The sequence below is a fragment of the Tubulanus polymorphus genome, chromosome 4, assembly GCF_964204645.1.
Source record: "Tubulanus polymorphus chromosome 4, tnTubPoly1.2, whole genome shotgun sequence".
In the NCBI taxonomy this organism is placed as follows: domain Eukaryota; kingdom Metazoa; phylum Nemertea; class Palaeonemertea; order Tubulaniformes; family Tubulanidae; genus Tubulanus; species Tubulanus polymorphus.
Genome location: NC_134028.1, coordinates 1,839,612 through 1,861,610, shown reverse-complemented (window position 1 = coordinate 1,861,610; position 21,999 = coordinate 1,839,612). Strand labels below are relative to the sequence as shown.

The 21,999-nt window shown below is 35.5% G+C and overlaps 2 protein-coding genes across 2 annotated transcripts; one reads left to right on the top strand and one right to left on the bottom strand.

The window, feature by feature from the left end:
• The first annotated feature begins 2,173 nt into the window (after positions 1–2,173).
• On the top strand, positions 2,174–20,309 carry LOC141903751 (RUN and FYVE domain-containing protein 2-like). Its single transcript, XM_074792028.1, has 16 exons — positions 2,174–2,327; positions 2,667–2,837; positions 3,020–3,137; positions 3,295–3,399; positions 3,551–3,680; positions 3,777–3,850; positions 3,935–4,012; positions 4,114–4,285; positions 4,560–4,676; positions 5,071–5,238; positions 14,616–14,713; positions 16,010–16,096; positions 17,743–17,872; positions 17,952–18,046; positions 18,167–18,293; positions 18,549–20,309. The coding sequence occupies exons 1-16, from the start codon at positions 2,207–2,209 to the stop codon at positions 18,684–18,686; spliced, it is 1,929 nt and encodes a 642-aa protein (XP_074648129.1). The 5' UTR covers positions 2,174–2,206; the 3' UTR covers positions 18,687–20,309.
• On the bottom strand, positions 8,037–9,546 carry LOC141903240 (uncharacterized). The gene is made up of 3 exons (XM_074791323.1): positions 9,283–9,546; positions 8,286–8,351; positions 8,037–8,054 (listed from the first exon to the last, which is right to left on the bottom strand). The coding sequence occupies exons 1-3, from the start codon at positions 9,544–9,546 to the stop codon at positions 8,037–8,039; spliced, it is 348 nt and encodes a 115-aa protein (XP_074647424.1).
• Positions 20,310–21,999: the final 1,690 nt, after the last annotated feature.

Here is a 21,999-nt window from a genome sequence, read left to right as displayed (position 1 = left end):
TTTCTCCTTTATTGCATTATATACTTGTATGTTTTACTGTAAAACTTTTAAGTTGTAATAAAGTATTGAATTGAATTGAATCTAACAGAGCCTAGACTGGTTACCGGTCTGGACAAGTAACCCGTCTAAACAGGTTCTTGTAAATATAGACTGGTTACCGGTCTATATCTTCAATAATGGGACAGGCAACCAGTCTAGCGGAAATCGTAAAATATCTCAAGGTTGTGGACTAATCAATTCAATTAAAATCGCATGAATTGACCTAATTCCGTTGATTATACTTCCGTAAACATCATGGCCGCCTCCAGGGAAAACGACGTTCAACTAGAAATTACAAACAATTCAACTGACAACCCTAATCCCTGTGCTGCAAATACTCCTGCTGTATCCCAGACGCAAGATGAGTGGCCAGCTCCGGTGTATGCATCTAAAAAACAAGCTGACCTTTTATCGCCACAGCGGAAACCTCACCCGAAAAGGATACGTAAGTGACCTACATACTACATACAATATTTCCTAATTACTTCATTGTTTATATTGATATACTGTAATCGACTACATTCGTCATGTGATTTTCTGTATCCATTGGTTTGGCTTAGGCGTCTCAAAGGGATATACAATCCATCGCTCATAGCAGAAATGTGGCTTAAAACTGCAGTCACTGTGGTTGAGGCTCACCGGGTGTACTTAACTTAATCTATGTTCAGTTCCAGTGTTTTCAATGAGAATACGTCACAGTCCCTGAAACGAAGGCTGGTTTGAAAAAACAGGCGGGTCCTTAACAAACAACAGACGGGTCTAGGACCTGGCTATTATTGAAAACACTGAGTTCACCATAAAGTTTGAAACGAACTGGGTCGAGAGGGTGCCGGTGTAAAATCATCCCTCCTTGGTCTTAGTCAAACCTCTTATGAAGTGGTTGTTTTTTCGATGGTAGACAACGTAACTAGCATCGTTTGTAGCCTAAAACTGCAGTGGCTGTTTTGTAATGGGCCTGGACTTTGTGTACAATTCCTCATAATCCTAGAACGAACTGTGTATTGATAATGATTATCTATTTTTGTGAGTAGGCTACAGGTGTGCGATCATCCCTCCTTGTTCTCGGTCAAACATAGCGCCTAGAAATTGTCAATGTTTTTATCATAAACAAGCCTATTGTCTCTTTTTTTTTCAACGAATGATACTTTAACATTGAATGTAACACCCTGCGCTGCAAATGAGGTCATTTTATTCCCATATTGTGAGTTGTCTTGTTATTAATTACTGGAATATCTAGACAGATTATGAGTGTATGATTTTCTTGTGTTGATATCTGTCCGGATTAGTACCAGTAACCGGTGGCTGCTGATTATACAGTGAGTTAATAGATAGCAACTAAAGTTAAAAAGACACCTCCTGCAGGTTAAAGGCGCTTGTGCAAGAGATGAATTTGTTTTAACTTTTTTAGCTCCTTTGAAATAAATACCTCTTGCCCTCATTAATGCTAACGGGTTGTGATTAGAAACATTTTTTCGGTCTTAAAGGGCAGAGTTTATTTTCTCCTCTTATGCAGTGCTCAACTGATAAAAAGATCGAATGTTTTTGAATAGATACAATTGGCATTACCAATAACTGATAAAAGTAAATGTAGTAGTTATTTTTTGGTTGTCTTAACCTGGGGAGTGTATTTAGAGAAAATATGCACTTAGGCCTACCAGATATATCAGTTATGAACGAACTAGTTATTCTTAACTCTGAACAACTGATTGCACTATTTGTATCGAACTATTGCTTCCGTTAAAACAATTGACAATATTTATAATTAGCTAGATTGAAATGAATTTCGATTTTAGTTTTTCAGTCGTTAGTTTTTAAGCCGAATAGATTGAGATAAACGATCGATCTAATGATTTGAACTGAACGTGTTCGTTCTCGTGAATGTACGCGTTATGTATATAATTCCTGAAATACCGTAGAAGATTACTGTTATTAGTGCCGCGCAGTAATCGAGATATTAAAGCATTGAATAACACATTTCATAGCAAATAAAGAAAAGAATGTTTGAATTGATGCTTGCGAAGAATTTCTGCAGCTAGATTTTCCCCGGTATCAACTCGTATACGTCCAGTAGCAGACAATATTGATTGGGAGTGAACTCATAGATTATGCTGATGCTGGTGCAGTAATACAGCAGTGTATCAGTAGAGCTACAGCTAGCTCAGCCAATATGGCGGAGGAGACTATCTACCTGTGTAATTTCCGTGTATCGGTTGATGGGGAATGGTTGTGTCTAAGGGAACTTACTGACGTGCAGTTAGACCTACCCCCTCCACCTACCCCTGAGGATGGTGTGTATTACGTCAATTTTGTCGTATTTTTAGTTGTAGCTATTGTTTTTAAGATACAGTATTTCTCAGCCTAAGCTCGCGCGATGCTGTCATATTTAGTATGTCAACAATCAACTGCACTCGTAGCCTTATTTGGAGTAGGTTTTTTTCATCGGTTGAATAAATGCACTGGAAGCTGTAATAGTCGAGTAAAAGTCCTTTTATTTTGACAATCGATCCCATTATTCAGCTGTACTCGTTTGTGTCCATTTAAAGTGCATTCTATATTTCCTTCTGCATTCATTCTTAGACTCACAGAAAAAGACCAAAAAAAATAATTTCAAACTGCTCTATTTTCAGGACGTGATCCTATAACGATAGAACGAGCAAATTTGCTGAACATGACAAAACTAATTATAAAGGAGTTAATTGATTCCTCGTTATCTCATGGACGTATGTTAGATGATGACCACGTACCTCTTCAACAGTTCTTCGTCGTTCTAGAACATGTTCTTATACACAGGTTAAAACGTAAGTATGCACTTGAGTTTTAGGAGTGATGAAATTTCTGCGAAAAAAAATAGTAGAAGAAAGGGGCAAATTATAGAAATTGGTGAAATTTTTGGAAATTTTATTCGCATTCCAGTACCAAGTTTTATCTTTTGGGTCACGGAGGATGAATTCCAATTTATAATTTGTTTGGGCTTTTCCAGCTAAGAAGGGCATTCTCCGCGATAAGAAGGAGTTTTGGTGCGTTCTGGAGCAGATTGAAAAATTAGTCCCCGAAGCTCAAGAGATTACAACCAGTGTCAGAGATATGCCAAATCTAAAGTAAGCTATTGTTATCGATATATTAGCTACGTAACTTAAAGATCTTTAAATTGCGTCATCACAATCAGTTTTCATAACGAATGAAACATATGTAGCTTAAAACAAGTTTTAGATAGATTATGTATGGTTATGTATGTTGTTATTGTTACTCTTTTAGGACGGCTCTTGGTCGTGCACGCGCATGGGTTAGGTTAGCTCTGATGCAGAAGAAATTGGCTGACTATTTTCGACTTTTGATTGATAGAAAAGAAACCCTGTTATAGTAAGTGAATTAGTAAGACTGCTCGATGCAATTTAAACTGAAGTTTTTCATAGATTTTCACAGGATTTTTTCCTGAATTCAACTTGTTGGAATCAACGTTGGCTTTTGCGAAATACGTGGAAGAACTAAATTTTTCGGTTACATTTTTCAGCGAGTTCTATGAACCTGGTGCTATAATGCTGGAAGAAGAAGGAATGGTGATCGGTGGCTTGTTAGTTGGTTTGAATGTGATAGACTGTAATATATGTATCAAAGATAAAGAGGATGATTTGGAACAACCAGTAAGCATCGTACATCTATACGCTGAACTATATTGAATTAAATTAGGGAGATAACTTAGGCTGTAACTTGTCTCAACTTGTTTTCTTTTTCTCTAGATGGGTGTGATAGATTTTAGTTTATATTTGAAAGACAGTAATTTAACGGATATGCGTAGTCCGGAGGAAGAAAAGTGAGTATTCTTTACGCAAGAATTTTCAACGAGAAACCGTTTCCCGAAATATTTATTTTCTTGAATTTGAAATGTTTCTTCCAGTTGCGTTGAAGGAAATGCCAAGATGGCGGCGATTTTAGACCAGAAAAACTATTTAGAAGAATTAAACAGGCATTTAAAGTAAGCGTTTAAAGAATGATTTAATGAGCAATTCGTTGAATCTCAAAATCCTTTTGATTGAGTATGATTGAAATGATCGAGAATTTCTGGTTATTTTCTAGCGCGACGGTTACAAATCTGCAACAAAAACTGGAAACGCTGCAAACGACGAATGCTTTAATGAAAGAAGATCTCGCAATTTCCAAAAACAGCATATTAACATTACAAGAAGAGAACATTCAATTGAAGGAACGACAAAATCAGTTATATCACGATCAAGAACGTAAACTTGAGGTGCGTACAGATGAACATTTTATCATCATCATCATCATCATCATCATCATCATCATCATGAGCTTTCAGCGAGTAGCCACTGTTCTGCAACTTTGCGCCTTACCGATCTTAATGATGGGCATTGAGACCGATCTTAATGATGGGCATTGAGTGTTTGTTGGATCAGTTAGAATGAAATGATCGCAAATCTGAAAAAAATTTCAAAACTGAATTAAGTTATTTGGAAGTTGTTGGTCGCAAATTATTATCGTATTTATTACTCGTTTTATTAAAGGTAGCAAAACAGGATTTAGAAGTAGAACGTGATACGTATCAGACATCTCGTGCTGGTTTAGACAGTATGTACGCTGAGGCACAGAAAAAACTGAACGATGAAGCGCATTTACGCGTGGTAAGTTAACCCACATATCTCATTACTCTCCTTATCCCACTATTGTAATTTAACTAAAAACGTTCATTCGAAGTTGAAATATTCCAGGTGGTTACTACCACCCTTATTCAGTCTAAAATGTACTTTCCATAAATGTTTCAGTTCAATTATAATTGTTTCATCTGTTAATACATCGTGGATATTGCGATTTCAAGTGATACAGCCGTAAAAACTATGAGGAAATCAGCGTCAAATCAAAATTTGTATCAGGGGTATTGGTAGAATTGCAAGAATGAGACTGCTAGTTTTGAGACTTTTGAACCAAAGGATTGATCGTTGAGCATAATAAGACTATAATGAACTTATATGCGATGAGTTGTTAAAAATGTAATGATTTGATGGATTATTGTTGTAGGATATAGAAAAAGAGTTAGAACTACAGATAGGAATGAAACAAGAAGTCGAAATGGCTTTACGTCTGCTCGAGAAAGACATCCACGAAAAACAAGACACCGTTGTGTCGCTACGGCAACAATTAGAAGAGATTAAAACTATTAATCTCGAAATGTATAACAAGCTACAGGTAGGAAACACGTAAGATCTCCGGCTTACATCGGACTACTACGAACATTACTTCACTGAATTGTGTATAGATGGAGCAGTTGTATTTGATCTTTCATCTCGGAATTCATCAATTGTATCTCGACAAATCTCGAAAGAACTGAAACATACTGGTTTACGATACATATTTCGATTCAAATTCGTCGCTCTCTAATTGATATATAATAAGTCCCACTGGCCTCCTGTTCTGTGATAAGTCCCACTGGCCTCCTGTTCTATTAGTTTTAATGGTGTTTACAAAATCTCGAATGATACTGACCACAGTTTCTGCGCTAGGTGATATTATTAGTCATACATTCGATATAGCTATGTATTATTAATAGTTATATATCTTTATTGTCGAAGAATAATAAATGGTGTTATTGGTTGAATTGGGTTCAGACTGCTTCAGTCTTCAGCCACGCTGATTTTGTTTTGCGATATAGCCTATGTGATATCTAGATCATGTTTCTTCTCCTGGTCGGTTCACAATGTAGCCAGCCTTTCGAATTTCTTTTCAATTTCTCGACCGTTTGGCTGTATTGTGCATTCTGAATTCTAAACACCTTTTCGCTTTCGTGGATAATGGCATTGTCTGCTGGAATATTTTTATTTTCAAATGACCTTTCTCGGTATAGATTCCGTCCTACTTTAGTGGGAGTTTCATAAGCAAAAATTGTAGAAGATGGAACGTAAGTGTTCTTGCATCATTTGCCGGCTTTTAGAAATGTCAGTGCGCAGCATTTCATGGTGGACTCAAAAGATGCGATGGAAATTAACTCGGTCCGTACATGGAATCTTAAAAATCTTCATTCCGCTATCAACTGTAGGTCTAGTTTTCAGTTTCTGAAGTAGTATAAAATCTTTTTTGTAATGATGTTTGCAGTATTTTGCCAAGTCTGAAAAGTGTATTCAATTTATAACATGGAGCTGTCAATTGTTTGTTTCGAAATATAAAAACTCTGGATTAATCTGTGGAAATATCTGCTATTAGCTCGGTTGTCATCAACAGAATCTTTGACTGGGATTATGCTAGAAATAATCCACAAGGCCTCAGGGAGGTCGTTAGGTGCGCGAGCATTACGCATACAACAAAAATATTGTTACTCGTAGCCATGAATTGTCTCTGTTTGAAAAATTGTATGCATCGTTTTGCCTTAGTTCTTTCTGTCTTACATTCCTGGTGTAAATTTGAATAGTTGCAGGTATATTCGTGGAACTCTGGACCGATTTACATTTTCTGCTTTGCGTTGTATTATCATAAACAAGAAAAAGTCTACAGCAATCAGGCTCGAATTTATCTGCTTCATTGAACTAACATTGACTTCTATTCAATAAGTAGAATTACCGTCTCTGTATTTATATTAATGAATACTGTTTTACTCTTCAGTGTACTGGGAATATATTGTGAGGGTTTTGCTTTTCGCTGTTTAGTATTTCAGTTATTTGTTTCATAAAGTTTATTGAGTCGTTATTTTGAAATGTATACTCAACTGTCACTGCGTTCGATCATGACAAAAAGGTAAAATCAAATCCATAGGCTGCACGTGAATTATTTCAACGGACTCGTTTAAAACCTTATAAGTAAAAAGCCATAGAAATTCCTTTTTGAAATTTTGCTATTCACAGACTTGCAGAAATTGTAAGCAAACAAACAAAAAATCTGATTTTATAGCATTTATGTTATATATTTCATTTCTGGGATTCAGTATTATTCTAATATACCGGTACTTGTCAGAGAATGCCTCAACCTCCTTACCGTGTAATTAATTCACTTCAAATACCGATAACCCTGCATTTCTTTTATCGTTTCATATCCTTCAATTACCTGCTAACTCCTACATTGTATGAGTCACAAATGATTTATAAATGAGGTCATTTTTGTGATACATTAGTGGAAATATTCTTTTTTATTTCAACTGAGGACTGACTTCAAACAAAAACTTCTGCAAAAATTCGAAAAACTAGGTATGATTTTTTAAAATATTTATTACATTTTGATGAGATGAGTGTAAAATTTAAAACATTTAAAGACAGTTTGATCGATTACTGGATCAATAAAACCCTGTAACACCGTAATCATAGAACAGAGTTATTTTCAACGATAATTTACTGCGCTCAAAAATGTTAACATTTCTTTAAGTTGCGAAGATGATTCAGCAACAATATGAAAATGTAGTCGGGAAATTCTCTTTTTGAAATCTGTCCGTCTAGCTACGTGTAGCTTGCAAAATAACTCTGGCTAAAATGAAGTTTTTCTGAAATTTTACCTCGCGTTTTCTGAGAGTTAGAATATTTCAGTACAATCGAGTTTGTTTCATTAAGCGTAAAAACTACATAAATTGAATATTAAACGTGAAGTTAAACCCCACAAAAACAACGCAAATGCTTACGGAACATTTTAAAGCATCGATTTCTCCTTGAGTTCCGCTTAAACAACTCGAATGTCAATTGTCTTCTGTTCACCGGATACATACAGTTTAGTTTTAAGAGAGGAATCTGAGAACGAAATCACTTCTCATCGTATCTCATTCATTCGCCGAGCACGAAATTTGAAAGTCATATTCAAGTAGGCCGCGTCCAATCACTGTTTGACGAACAATCGAAAATAATACGCAAAGTGTTTCATAGTTAATATCGCCGGTCAATGTTTCATAAACGAAATAAAGTAAAGCGAATAAATCTACTGGGTTTCTTCATCCTATCGGTGTACAGTACGAATAATGCAGTATTTGTTTGACTGATTCGGTTCAGCACCTCCGTCATGTCGCTATTTTTATTCTAGCTCTCTGCCTTGATCTAAAAAAGATAAACGAATAAACATTTTTCTTAATGATAATTGGTTTCGGCCGAGGGCAATCGATCCCTCCGACTAAATTCATCTACGAGACAGACAAGAATATCTAGAACAAATTAATCCATCATTTTTGATGATTTGAAATAGGTTTAATTTCCATTCGATAAACTCAGATCCTAATTTGACAACTATTGAAACCAGCAGATTCTGCTGGGTGACTTCTGAATAATTACCTTGTTGAGCATGGCGATTATGATTGCATCTGATTTACATATGTGGTGTCTATGACTTAATTCCTCCTTAAAAACATGAAATGAAAAAATCTTATTTTAATCGACGGATTTTTAGATGAGGTCTTAAATTAACAAATTCGGATATATACTTTCAAATGATATGCATAGATTTTTATGAATATTTTAGGTTTCATTTCAGAAAATTGAGAACATATTTATATATATTTGAATATCTGAAAGCAAGAAAATTAGCATTTCTGAAATTTCATATATTTGGTATTCATATGTATGTATACCAAATATATAATATTCATGAGATATATGCCGTATCCATTTCACATGAATTTTGTGATGACGTAATTAAAAGAACATCCACGAATTTTTGTGGAATTTCTTATCCTTTTTTACGAACAATATCGTCTTTTCTTGCGCTAATATCGCAGTGGTTGCCCCGCCGCGTAAATGTCAGTCTGCCCTTTATCCAAACATTACATACACCTGCTTTTCTGTTTGTCTCTTAATCACAGTCATATTCTGGTCCGATAGCCTTCGGTTAGACTTTTCAAAAACTATTGCGCGCAATCAGAGTGATGTCATTTATGAGATGAATCTATTTTCATTTACTAAAATTATTTTGAGTAGATAAACTTTATAAAGTGTAATGATATTTTGTAATGATTTTTTCTTCATACTCTACTCGATATGAAAAAAGGATCTTTGAAATTTTCATTTTTCCTATATTTTAAATCACCATCTTTGACATACTTCAACTACAACAACTATTTGAGACTAGTTTCTACTCTTTTAAGACCTCAACTATTAAAAATATCAAAATCATAATGACTTCTTGTTCGCTATCAATGAAACAACTAATTATTTTTTTAAAGTAAAATTATCCTCATTTTTTGTGAAAACTACTAAAATTAGAGATATCAGGTTTAACCTGTTCTTATTGAATAGTCTTTTAAATTGATCTCGAACCAAGAATTCAACTTACTTCGATCATGTTGAGCATAATTTGTGCTGCATCTTTGTTTATGATACATTGTCCCGATTTTGTATCACCGTTAATTAATGCTTCCAGTAATCCGAGTTTGTTGGCTCCAGTCGCCGTTGAGCTGACATCGTCCGGGAAACCGACCACCGATCGTTTACCGGATGGCCTCCAGTCTCCGCGACTGAAGTGGAAACCTTGCGCGTCGACTGCTTCGTTAAATATGGCAACAATGGCGACGCCGAGCATTAACAATCGGTAAATCATAGTGAGGCTGCAATTTAAGAAAGCGGTTAAATAATTGATTTTGAGATTTTACTCGACTTTTTCATCTAAATTTTCATCTAATGAAAGAAGTTTAGTGATCTTTTTGTAGATATGATTATAAGTTTGAAAATGTTTCCTTCAGGAATACTAACCTTATTCCTGAAGATTTCTATTAGAAACATTGAATAAACTACGAGATCAAGGAAACATTTTTGGACTTATTTCTCGTTATTATTGTGTGATTCTCTACATATTATCGTCACAACACGAATATAGTGTTTTATCGATGGTTATGATGATAGAATCCTTGCACTGGAGTCAGTTCTGTTGTTGTTTGATGATTAGAATTACTGCCTTATTTTAACCCACGACCAGGTGCTGGTTTCATGGACAAATTAAACTTTATTCATTATGATCTGTTTTAGTCAACTATTACTTCCTAAAATTGTATTTGACCCAACAACGAATGGATGAAATTCAAAATGATTTTTATAGCTTAAACCTTTGTAGATTGCCGTCTAAAATAATAATCCTCTCTAATGACCGGCGTTCGAGTTATCGCATTTTTACAGCAAATACATCGAAAATACCCGATGGAATAACTTCAAACAACGGTAGAAATGAACGTTTTATGTCCACGAATATTGGTCGATATTGTCACTGCTGTTTGTTTATCATTTCAAGCTTATTTGAAACTAATGCGATGAAATGCTCCTCGTCCGGTCCGACAGTTATTGAAAAGAAGCTCATTTTCATGTTGGTTTTTTCAGTAAATTTGTAATTGAACGTATTTATTATTCAGGGGCCGGTTGCATAGTCATGGCTTATACTTAAGACCAGTCTAAGACCAACTTAGTTCTATAGCCAATCTAACAAGTTATGACCAGTCTTAAGATTTAAGACCACTTTTGGACTTAAGTCACGACTGCGCAACTGTCCCCTGATGTGAATAAGATCCACTGTGTAGAAACAACTTATCTTGAACTTTTTCAGTAAATTTATGAGACCAAAAGTTTATAAATGTTGTCTGTTAGGACCAAAATTAGCGTCTGAGATTTCAGTATTTTATTGAAATAATTTCATCTTTGCCAATGCAAAATATATTTGCCATCAAAAGTTTATTATAAATATGCATAGAAAAATTTGAAAAGATGATTACCAGGTAGCTTTTTATTTACTGTATAGAATGCTTCCCCGTTGAAAAAAAAAACGAAGAAATTTCATCTTCTTGATACGATGATATTGCAGTAACTGTTATCAAAACCAAAGAACTATTAGTAAGATCTCTATAAAAATAGACTTATCTGTTGTTCCTACCTGCGATTGTAGTTAGATCCTGTTGTTGGAAGTGAGAGAAGCAAAGTGCATCGACAGTGACAGAGTGAAAGACCGTAGAATAGTTAAAGTGATTATATATGTTTGGTCGGGGTGGGTGGGTGATTAAGATCTAGCCTGTGACTGGTTGGTTAGTCTCGAGCGTTACGTCACATGAACCGTCGACATCATTGCTTCCATTTACATTAACCGATGCTTTTCATGTTGCGGTAAATGGTCATCGTTTTGATAATCATCAGAGAAGTGTTTAAGAGAAGCCACAGATAAATTCATGGTCAAATTTATTTTCATTTCTAAAAATGATTTTTTTCTGAAACGACGAAGATGTCTCGAAGTGTTTTCTGTGATCGGTTTTTGATGTAAATCTGCAAACTGTTCAATAGCTGATATAATTTACCAGAACCAAATAAGGTTTAATTTTACGCAAATGTCTACATCTATTAGTCTTATTGAAGTGCCAATTCATATTGCAGTTGAAAGGGAAGAAACCAATTAATATTTCAAACGAACTTCATTTGATATTCAGTTATGTACATGTCAGGTTTAAGTAGAGGTTTTCGTATTTATGTAATAAATGCCGGTCACCAGGTTATACAACTGACTAAGTGGTTCACTTATGTCATTCTCTAAATCTTGTTTATAGAGTTTGGTCCAGTCACTGAAAGTTTATCCTCATTTCTAACCTTAAGTAATTTTTGCGCGAGTCTTGAGACTAGTTGTAGACGAATCAGTAAAACAGAGAAGTCGATCGTATTTTATTGGTTTTGTTTTATTTTTGAGGTTTCGCTGCTGATATAGAGTAGATGAAGCTGCTATATACTAGCAAAATCTCTTAAATAAAAGTAGTTAAGTACTATGTCTCTAGGTTTCATAAAAACTAGACTTTAGAGGTTACAGTTGTAAGTAGTCATCAGTAAGATTAAGATGCTGGTTCATTGAAGTATTATTTCCAAGTCTCTGTATTTGGTGTTATGAATGGTATTAGAATGAATACAGTTGATCGGACTCAATCATAAGGTTTGTTGCGTAGCCCGGTACGTTAGAGCTTGATTTCTCAGTCAATTCGCGAGTCTCACGGGTCTGTCGTTGATTTCCCCGTTTGTTACTGCGAGTGGGTGTGTGTATTACGTCGACTCAGTCGGAACAATCAACGCGGTAACAATTTTCACATTCAAGAATAGTCCAGAAATCATCTACAACGTTCGACAATGAACAACCAGACATTAATATTTCGTCTTCCAATGTGTTTTTAGGCAGTTTTTGTAACATCGATTTTAAATCGAGCAGGACTTTACCATCAACCTGATTCAGGTCTGATTCAGGTTCATTGCTACCAACTTTCTCAATTTCTAACTAAATCTAACGGATACTAAAACACATAGATCTCTTGAGTAGTGTAGGTTTTCTAGAAGAAGTTACTCCTAAGTTTTTTTTACACTTAATCCTCTCATCAACTTGAGATCACTATTATTTTGTGGCTAGAGTGATGGTTCATCAGTCAAGATTAGGTTGAGTTTATTTTGGTTCGTGGGCCCTGATTTGACAGTCTGGTATATGGGCTTGGAATAGTCTGACAACGGTATTTCGACATTTTTAGGGGATAGATATTCAAGCCCTTTTTCTGATATGTGATAAATATTCGATCATTGCCAACAGGTGTTTTATGGGTGTCATACTCATATCGGGGTATAAGAGTGGGCACTGATAATCCGTCGCAGGTGGGCCTGTCATATTCGCGCTGGTGGGGTCAGTGTTTAAACCTCACAGTGTTACCCATCCGCAGGCAGAGATATATGTGTGGTCTGATAGGATCGGTATCAGATTATCCGTGAACATCCTGTACTTCTATTTCCAAGAAAGATTTTCAGCTGAACTTTAAAAGAAATCTCTGTTTCAAACAGTTCATCCGATAGTTATACAAGTTATTATAGTTATGTGAAGAGTTAGTGAAATTCTATCAGTTTTTCACTTTCAAGCTGCAACTTGTCTTTCCCTTCCTCATCGTCCAATAAACACCTAGGATTAAAGCTATGGAACGCTATACACTGAATTCTAAGTTGAAGATGTTGACGATGTAAAAAGCTTATTGTTAGGTTCGGAGGTTTATTTGTACAAAGTCATGAGATTTGAGTCGGAGAGAGGGCTGTACTGAATATGAAATAGTCATTAGCAAAGAAGTCTTACTCATAGATCGGTTTAGTTTTTGGCATGGAATAAAAATCGTGTTAAGGAGTTAATCAGGTGTGCTTGCTAGGGGCGTGTTTATTCATGCCGCATTGGATTTATGGTTGTATCATTTTCTATTGCTCTGACGGAATTACGCTACACTGTCACCACTGTACTCTCTAAGTGACTAAGGGACCTTTGCGTTAAGCGCTTGTTAAATCAACCTACAGCCGGGCCTAATAACACTTGTTATAACTGTAACCTAAACTGTGAGATTCTTCAGATGAAATATGAGCTCGTAATCACCTTTCATAAACACTGTTTTTTCGAATGCAATGCGTCGCTGAATCAATTAGTCCGATTGAGACCAAGTTCAATGGATGTGATTTGAAATTTTTCATAACCCTTCGACAAACCAGAAGTTACTTTTCCCTATTGGTGGGGTGATAACAACGGGACTAAGAAAGTTTTGATCTGAACTTTGAAGTCTTTACGGCCGTTACAAATTGAGTTGTTCATTACATAGTAATGTATTACAACAGTAATAGAATAAAGAAATTTTACTCACATTTTATTGCGAATTAAAATGCATATCAAGACGCTCGCTGTAAATTTGTGCGGTGATGAAACCTTCATCGTTAATGAAAAGTTATTATCTAATTAAAGTGGGATTAATATTCCATTCAGTCGGCTTATCATATAGTTTACTGGTTGTTTGATTAATTGTATGGAAGAAGTTACTTCATCTGTTTATAGATTGTCAGGAGGAATTTGATAAATTCTGAACTTTTTTTGAAGTTTCAAACACCCTTCAACCGCAGCGTCAAAACTGACCACTTTAGCATTGTCCGTCGTGTGTTTTTAACGTATCAATGGGATTTCATAAATCCTTGTTAACGTCTCAAAGGGGTATTTATCCAATCGGACTACCGGTTGCCTGGACCTGACATCGCACTCTACTGATTTATTAGCGCAGCTTTTATTTCAATCATTTCTCTACGTTACCTCCTCACACGTCATTGTTCTTATTTGACAGCAGTTTTTTTGTTTTTGCCTGAAATCTTGCTGAGATTTCTGAGCAAGATATATCAATATTCATAGATATGTATATTTTATCCGTTCTGAAATCCGAGTGAATTGATTTTAAGACAACCAAATGTAGAGTATTCTGTTACCACTGTTTACCTATCGGTTGATGTTAACTGATGAAACTGATGGATAGTAGCCATTTTGTTGACTGGCTGGTGTGAAATTGAGGTGTGTGTTGGACCTGTATACTAATTACTTGTCATTCGTGCTAGTAATTGCAAATTCCGTTTGGCACCTTTTTGTAACTGGTTCACACACCTGTCTTACTCACGCATTCTGTGCCTCAATAATTACCACAATACAAACCCAAAACTTACAAAAATGTTCGTTTACAGCAAAAGTTCCCCATTTGTAGCATTTACTGTCAGGAAAATTCTACGATATTTTATTGGTATATTTACTCGTCTTAGAATAACAAGGACAGACTCTGCTATATTTTCGAGATGATGGGAATGATAAATTTTTCTAAATTCTTTCAGGCGACTGATAGCTCTTTACAACACAAGTCACAATTAGTGACGAAACTGGAAGAGAAAATAAACCAAATGGATTCTGTGATGAAAAATTTGGAAGGAAAGTAAGTTTTGAAGATAATAGAGAATTCATGTCTATCAAAAAGCATACGTGAAATGCGGTGAATTTTGATACATGCCTCTGAAGTTAGTTTTACAAAATCTTCTGAAGTTCTGGACTACGATTAGTTATGAAATATACAAGGACTTTTGTCAGACTAGCACCTTGAATGGAAGTCTTTTAAGGCTAACTAATGTCGGGTTGCGATGGACACGGCTGGGATATCAGCAACTTGAAGACAACTAGTCTCCATCTGACCTGAATTATCATTACTTGTAAATGTATTTTCTTATCTCCTAAATGTTAATTCAGTTTGTTTGGTTTGTTTTATCACTTAATTCTTTATTTTTAAACTAATGGCTTAATAAATTGAATTGCCTGAAGGTTCACAAGGCCTTCTTTGATGTCGGTAGGCCATGAATGAACCAGTTTTCTCACTGGTGTAAAAATACTTGGTCCGTTCTCAATTTAATTGGAATGAACTGAGTTTAGAATAACCTAAATAATGTTGCGTGAACGTGGTTGGGTTCTCTTCCTAGTTGCGTGGGTATCCATTGCATCTTAGCCTGACATAAACTAGACCTTAATGTCTCTTGTGAAGGCTGTGAGTCACAGGTGTACACTGTTGTATACATTTACGTTGTTATTAGAAGTTCTCTGATTATTTGATATCCTGTTTAATGACAGTTATAAAATGTCTTAAGTCTCATCACAAACTTGATGGAATCCATTATATTCGGCGTCGGTTTGAAGAATGACTATTAATGGATAGCCCTAATGGGTGATATTAAACCAGCAAACAAAACCTCTCTGAGGCAATGTTTGATTTGAGATTCTTGTAGGAAGCACTTTTCAAACGAATACATATATCTCCTTAATCTTTCTAGATACCGGTTTAAAATAAATCTTGAATATCTAGATTTCAGATTGAGATACATGGAAATTGGCTTACCAAAAAATTATGTTGATTTACAGTTCTGTTATTACGAATGAAGATAGTTGTAGCACATGGCTGTGTATTTTGGCTTACTTTTTGTTCTTACATAATTGTTAAACGCTTTCTGTGCCGTGGTTTAGGCCTCGAGCCCTAATGATCTTCACAGTCATCCTACATTCGCATACGTTTTTTCATTGGAATCAACACCGAATTTAATTTTCTGATGATTGTTTCTTTTGAAAACAGTCTTCGACTATTGATATTTACTATATGTACTGAATATCATTATGTTATCATTTAAATAAAGCTTATGCAAAGTTAACTGTGGTTTTTTTATTTCATTCTTTTGCATGTTGTGTTTAGAGTAAAACAGTATGAATCGGATAAGCTTGCTGCCGAGGAGACCGCTCGTAAACTGGGTCAGATGTTGGCAGATAAAGACGCCAGACGGTAAGCAAGCTTCTTTTGATTTTTGGCAAAGATTATTTACATTTTCATTATTTCACTATTTATTTGTTGGTCGTTGGTTGTTTTTTGTGTGCACATAATAAACTCAGAATCGTCGTTAATTCAAATTTGAGAGTTGTCGTTTATAATGATGAATCCAGAGTTCGTAATGTATCATGAAAATAGCTTTACAAAATATGTTACATTCAAACTTATCTCGGTTTTTATGCATAAATACTAATTGTAACCATTTACATTAAATAATGCTTCAATTATTTTCTATAAAAAGTTTTTGGGTGCCTGGTGAGAATATTCAAATCTTGCAATGGTGTATTTCGATTTTCTTGGTTCGTTGATATTAACTCAAAGTATCTGATTCTGATTTCAGTTCTTACTGATTTTGATCATATGCTCAACACACCCCTCATACAATATTCGTCGTTAGGTTGTTGAGAGTAGCTCCTATTATAACTCCCCCACACAATTGATTAATAGTGAATATCTCGCATATGACGAGTATACGGTCAAGACTATATGTTCTTACCGGGGGACTGTATCATCATCATCATCATCATCATCATCATCAAATTCGAGTCTGATCCCGCAGACTTTGTACGACATGGGTCTAAGTTACGGCTGCATGTGTAACTTTAGTTTTAAATATTCACAAGACATAGAGAGAAACTGTTTGATTTTAGACGCGATCTAGCAATCTCAACAAATTTCCCTGACTTTTTCATAATCTTTAGCTTTTTTTTTACAAAATTCACTGACTATTCCCTGATTTCCGCCTGATATTGTCATCCTTGACGGAATGTTGGCTATATTTTCCTCGCGACGGTCCCCGACAAATCGATAGCGATGATTTGATAATTCGAATCATTCACGAGTGTTCTTCAGATCGTCGCGTAACCGTCGTCAAATCGGTATAATGAATCCGACCGGCGAGAATGAACTGCAATGAAATTTTCAATTCATCGAGAATGAATTTAAGTAGCGTTCGACGATCAGGTGATCATAATTGTGCAATTGGGAATTTCACGTGAATCATCCCTTGATTTTATACAAATCGTACGTTCAATCCATCGCCTAATAGATATAAGCCGCGATCACACGGAGACGATTTTGCCCGGGCCAAATTGGCACGGATCACCAGGCTCGGGCCGAATTTGGCCCGTGCCTAATAAGAGAGCGCGTTCACACGCAAATCATTCACTCGATACTAAACAATGCTCAAACAAAGCAAAGTGGATCATTTCCGGTGCCAGTTGCAATTCAAACCGCGGCTATATTTTGCTAGAAGTCTAAAATTTTACTTTATTGAAAAATTCTGTATTATTCCGGAAAGAACGTTTATATGTAGAAGTTTTTATGATATCTCTATGTAAATGTTGTAATTCTCTAAGCAGCTCTCCGAGGAAAATGCTAATGCTTTAATGTATTGGATTTTTCATTTGAGGTGGAAAATTACCATTCGGAGAGTTTATCATTTTATAGAAAATGTTAAGAGGATCCAGAAAAAAAATGTTCGAATACTTTTTGATATTTCAGGGAATTATCGGTGGGATTTGTGGCGGTTCTTCTCTGAAGTTGGATTAGATTTATCCGGAGATACAGGAAATTTATAATACGGGTATATGTCTTTTCAGTTCGGCTGCAGAGACTGACATGAAAATAGAACGCGAGTGGAGAACCAGTTTGCAGAAAAGCTTGGAACAAGAAAAAGAGATAGTTAGTCAATTGAATGTAGAAGTACAACAGCTCAGAGAAATGAACCATGTATGCGATACATATGCATGTTTTACCTGAATTTCGGTGATTGATGAAATTAATTATGTTTGTTCGCCCTGTCTTTAAGGAACATATGAAATTAAAAGGAAGCCATCTTCATTTAAAGCAGAGATGCGAAGAGCAAGAAAAAGCTCTAGCAGAACTCGGCTCGCATCTCAGCGAGTACGTATGTTATTCATGTTGTCAGAGTTCATCATCGCGTTTGTTTTTCAATTTCAAGAAATATGAGGAAAATAAGCTGAAATCTGCAGCAGAGTGATATTTCTTCTTTAATCATTATAGATCAAAGTTGAAAATGGATGATTTAAAAGAAGCTCAGTTACAGAGGCAAGACGCCCAATGGGCTGATGATCGTGAAGTAACAAATTGTCAATCATGTACAAAACCATTCAGTGTAGCGCGACGAAAGGTTAGTTTTTTGCATGTTTTTATTTTGCATGAATTCAGTCTGTTTATAAGATTTTCATCAGAATCGCTTGTTCACTCACACTTATTATTGGAGCTAGTTGTGTATTATCTTATGGGGCGAGGCCGAAAAACAATTCTTATTTTGTATAAATTAGGTCTTTCTATTTTCATAGAGCATCCTTCATACAACAAAGTGATCACTCAAACATATCATATTCCGTATCATGAATAAGAAATGTTCTCTTATTCGTTTAAGCATCATTGCCGACATTGTGGAGGAATATACTGTAACGAGTGCTCGGACAACAAGATGGCGCTTCCATCATCGGCTAAACCGGTTCGTGTTTGTGACGATTGCAATACAGAACTGCTTCAACGTTATTCCGCTAAATGAAGTTCGTTGCTAGTTCTTTCCAGCGCCGCCATATTTTGTTGTGAAAGACTGGATTGTAAATAATGGCCGTGTTTTTCCGAATATGTGATGATATATATTATATTTTTTTTGAAATCGGTGTCACATGTGCTGCAGAGTTGATCGATGTATGTATTTATGCGATAAATACATCGTATAAGGATCCTTTCTTCAAGTCTTTCGTTCGATTAGAAATAGATGATAGAGAATTCAAAACTTTCGCATTCCACGTTTAGAGGCTATTCATGTGTTAATAGTGGATATAGAGGTTCACTGTTTTGTATAGAAGTCAATGAAAGACTGTTATATTTCAGACACCTCGACTTATCAAAATCGCAATCTATGATGTAGTACATATTTAAAAAAACCACAGTATCGATGTAAAATCCATTTTCCTGATGGTTAGGAAATATTTCTTCTTTCCATCTTCAGAGATTTATTCAGAAACATTTAAATACCTGAAATAAATACCTGAAGATGGAGTGAAGAAATCCTGCAAAACATCTGGAAAACAGATTTTCTAATCATCATTACGTCAATATTGTGGGTTTTTATATATCCCGTGACTTATGTTTAAGTTTCTATTGATTATATGTTCTAAGTTTAACTTTGTAACTCGACTTATTGGTTATGTTTGATCACTTGCGCAATCCGTTTTGGAATCTAAATGTATTAATTCATAAGTATAAGTATTTTGTCATCATACTCACTTTAGAATCGAAAACTTTATTCACCAGTGTCTTGAATCGAAATATTCATTCATATTTTCTAGTCATAATTTGTGAATAAAACAAAAAAGGTAATGTATTATTTCTCTCGAGTCAAATTTCTGTACTGAAATTGAAAAATGGTATTAAGGTAATGTTTGCTTTCGTTGTGCTATATCCTTTTAGAGAATTGAATTTCAAAAATTCTGTAAGGTTTGCAGCAATAGATACCCGGTAGTTTCTACGAGTCTATGAAATAAGGGCTAGTTATATATACATATACATATATTTCTAAACATGATTCTAATATTGTGTGTAATATATACCAGAAAGCTCTGTTCCAAACATGTATGTATGATTTCTTAAGAAATAACGCCTTGGGTAATTGTATATTTTCAAATGAAATGTTCAACGGCTTTTCCCGATGAATTTCCGAATACAAATATCGGCATCAATTGAATTCCTTCTTAAAAAGTGAAATTATTATTTGTTAATGAATACTGTTTTGTTAACCAGATCGTGAAGCTCCCGAGTATTTTTGTACTGCTGTACGGTATAATGATTTGGATAATCTAACGCTTCTTTGAAAAACACGACCCTGGACTAGGGCCGGCTTTATCATTTTCTAATCACTTAAAAATCATTCCAACAAAGTATGCGTTAGAGAGATTGCTAGAATCATTGCTATAATGTCATGGGATTTGAATCTATGTTAAAAACGTGTATTTGAATCGGACCGTTTTTTGTTGAGAGTTGCTTGGACTTTCGAAGTGTTACTTTTCAGGTACCGCAGTATAATAGGTGTATATAACCTTCAGTTATAATGCATGTAAGGAGAAAATTATATGTGTGTTTAATGTTGAACGGTATGTACATTTGTGAATAAAAATCCTTGTACGGAATAAAACATTGTTTCTAAAAAGAAAAACTTTTATCTCAATCGTTTTTCATGGCGTTGATACATATGACCAAAAGCTTATTTATTTATAAGTATGTTCCGTAACTAATTCAAGACGACAAACGAAGATGTGATTATTGTTGAACTGTTGATACGATCATGAATGAAGTCGATCCTAACATGCTCAGATACGTAATTTCCATGCCGGGGGATGTTACGCATTACACACAGCCCGAGGAACAAGCAGTCCGGTTAAACGTGTCAACCCCCAAAATGAATTTCATCTCATCGTCAAACGAGGATTGTAAACGGAAGTAGAACTTTGTCGTGCGAAGTGTTGCTAAATATAGCAGCGATCCGTTAAACTCTTTCACCCGATCCATCCTCCCCGTGTTTACAAAAGGTGCGATCTTAGTGTAGGTGGAATAAGCTTACATCGGTTATTTTGTCCGTATGGCCAGACACGAGCGCAGATGATAATATATCGTGTAAACATCGGCGACTAGAAATCGTCATTATTTCAAATATATAAATACATCGCCATTGATTCGTACTGCGCAATTGGCCGTTTATTAAAATCACGTGGAAAAATAGATTTGGCGGATGTCATGGCGAGATGTTTCTTTGAAACCGAATAATATACGAAACATGCAAAACAATCAATCAATGCACTTCTTTTCATTTCGTCAAAATTCAACAAATCATGAACCGTAAAAACGAATCGTTTGAGTCCGTATGTGACGGGTTTATGTTTGTACATACGATAAGAGAAAAATCTCCTGTGACGAGTAAAATATAAGATTAGTCCAAAATTATTTTACATAATATTTTGACAAATAAAAGAATTTTAACAACTCTCGACGCGTTCTAACGTGCTTGAAGTTTTTCGGGTACGGTACGGAAAAATATTCATTGATGATGAACTGATGACTAACTAACTGATGTAATTGAATTACGTAGCTATGATATCAGGATTTTGTGTATAAGTTCATTAGTTTTTTGTATTCAATGTTATTCGGTTGACATCTTTTACATATGTTTAATCTTGTCCGTGTTGGTCATGTATCATAAAGCACAATACACTTTTAATTGGTCTATCGAAATTTCGTTTAAATATCTTTGCTTGTACGGTAGACGTATGTCCACGATCTCAGAAACTGGGCCTGCCCATACGATCAGTCGTCTCGGATGATTGCTCGTAGGCCTGACACAGTTCTGGAAGTGGTTGTATCGACAGCGATATCCGTCGCATTACCGATCCTACCTCATCAGGAACGTTCTTGGTGAAGTCCTTGTTCATAGCCGCGATCGCACGGAGACGATTCATCCCGGGCCGGATATCCCTCGATTCATGGCCCCATTTCCGATTACCCATTTATGATTGATATTAACCCAAGATTCGTTCCATGAAATACGCTATTCAACAATCGTTCAAAGTTTGAATAACGGCATGTCAGTTCCAGTGATACTGATTTTTCTTTTCTGTAAAGTGTACATTACTCCGTAATGGATTCGGTTGGATTTGTATCGTACGGAGGGGATACCGAGATTATTGCAGTGTAAGGCGCCATCTTTCAGGTGATAAAGGCAGCTGACCACACATGTTAAGCGTCGATAAATCATCGAAAATGTTTAGTTTTAGTTTTGTCTAGGTAACGCATCCGTTATAAGACCAGTCCTAATAATTTTA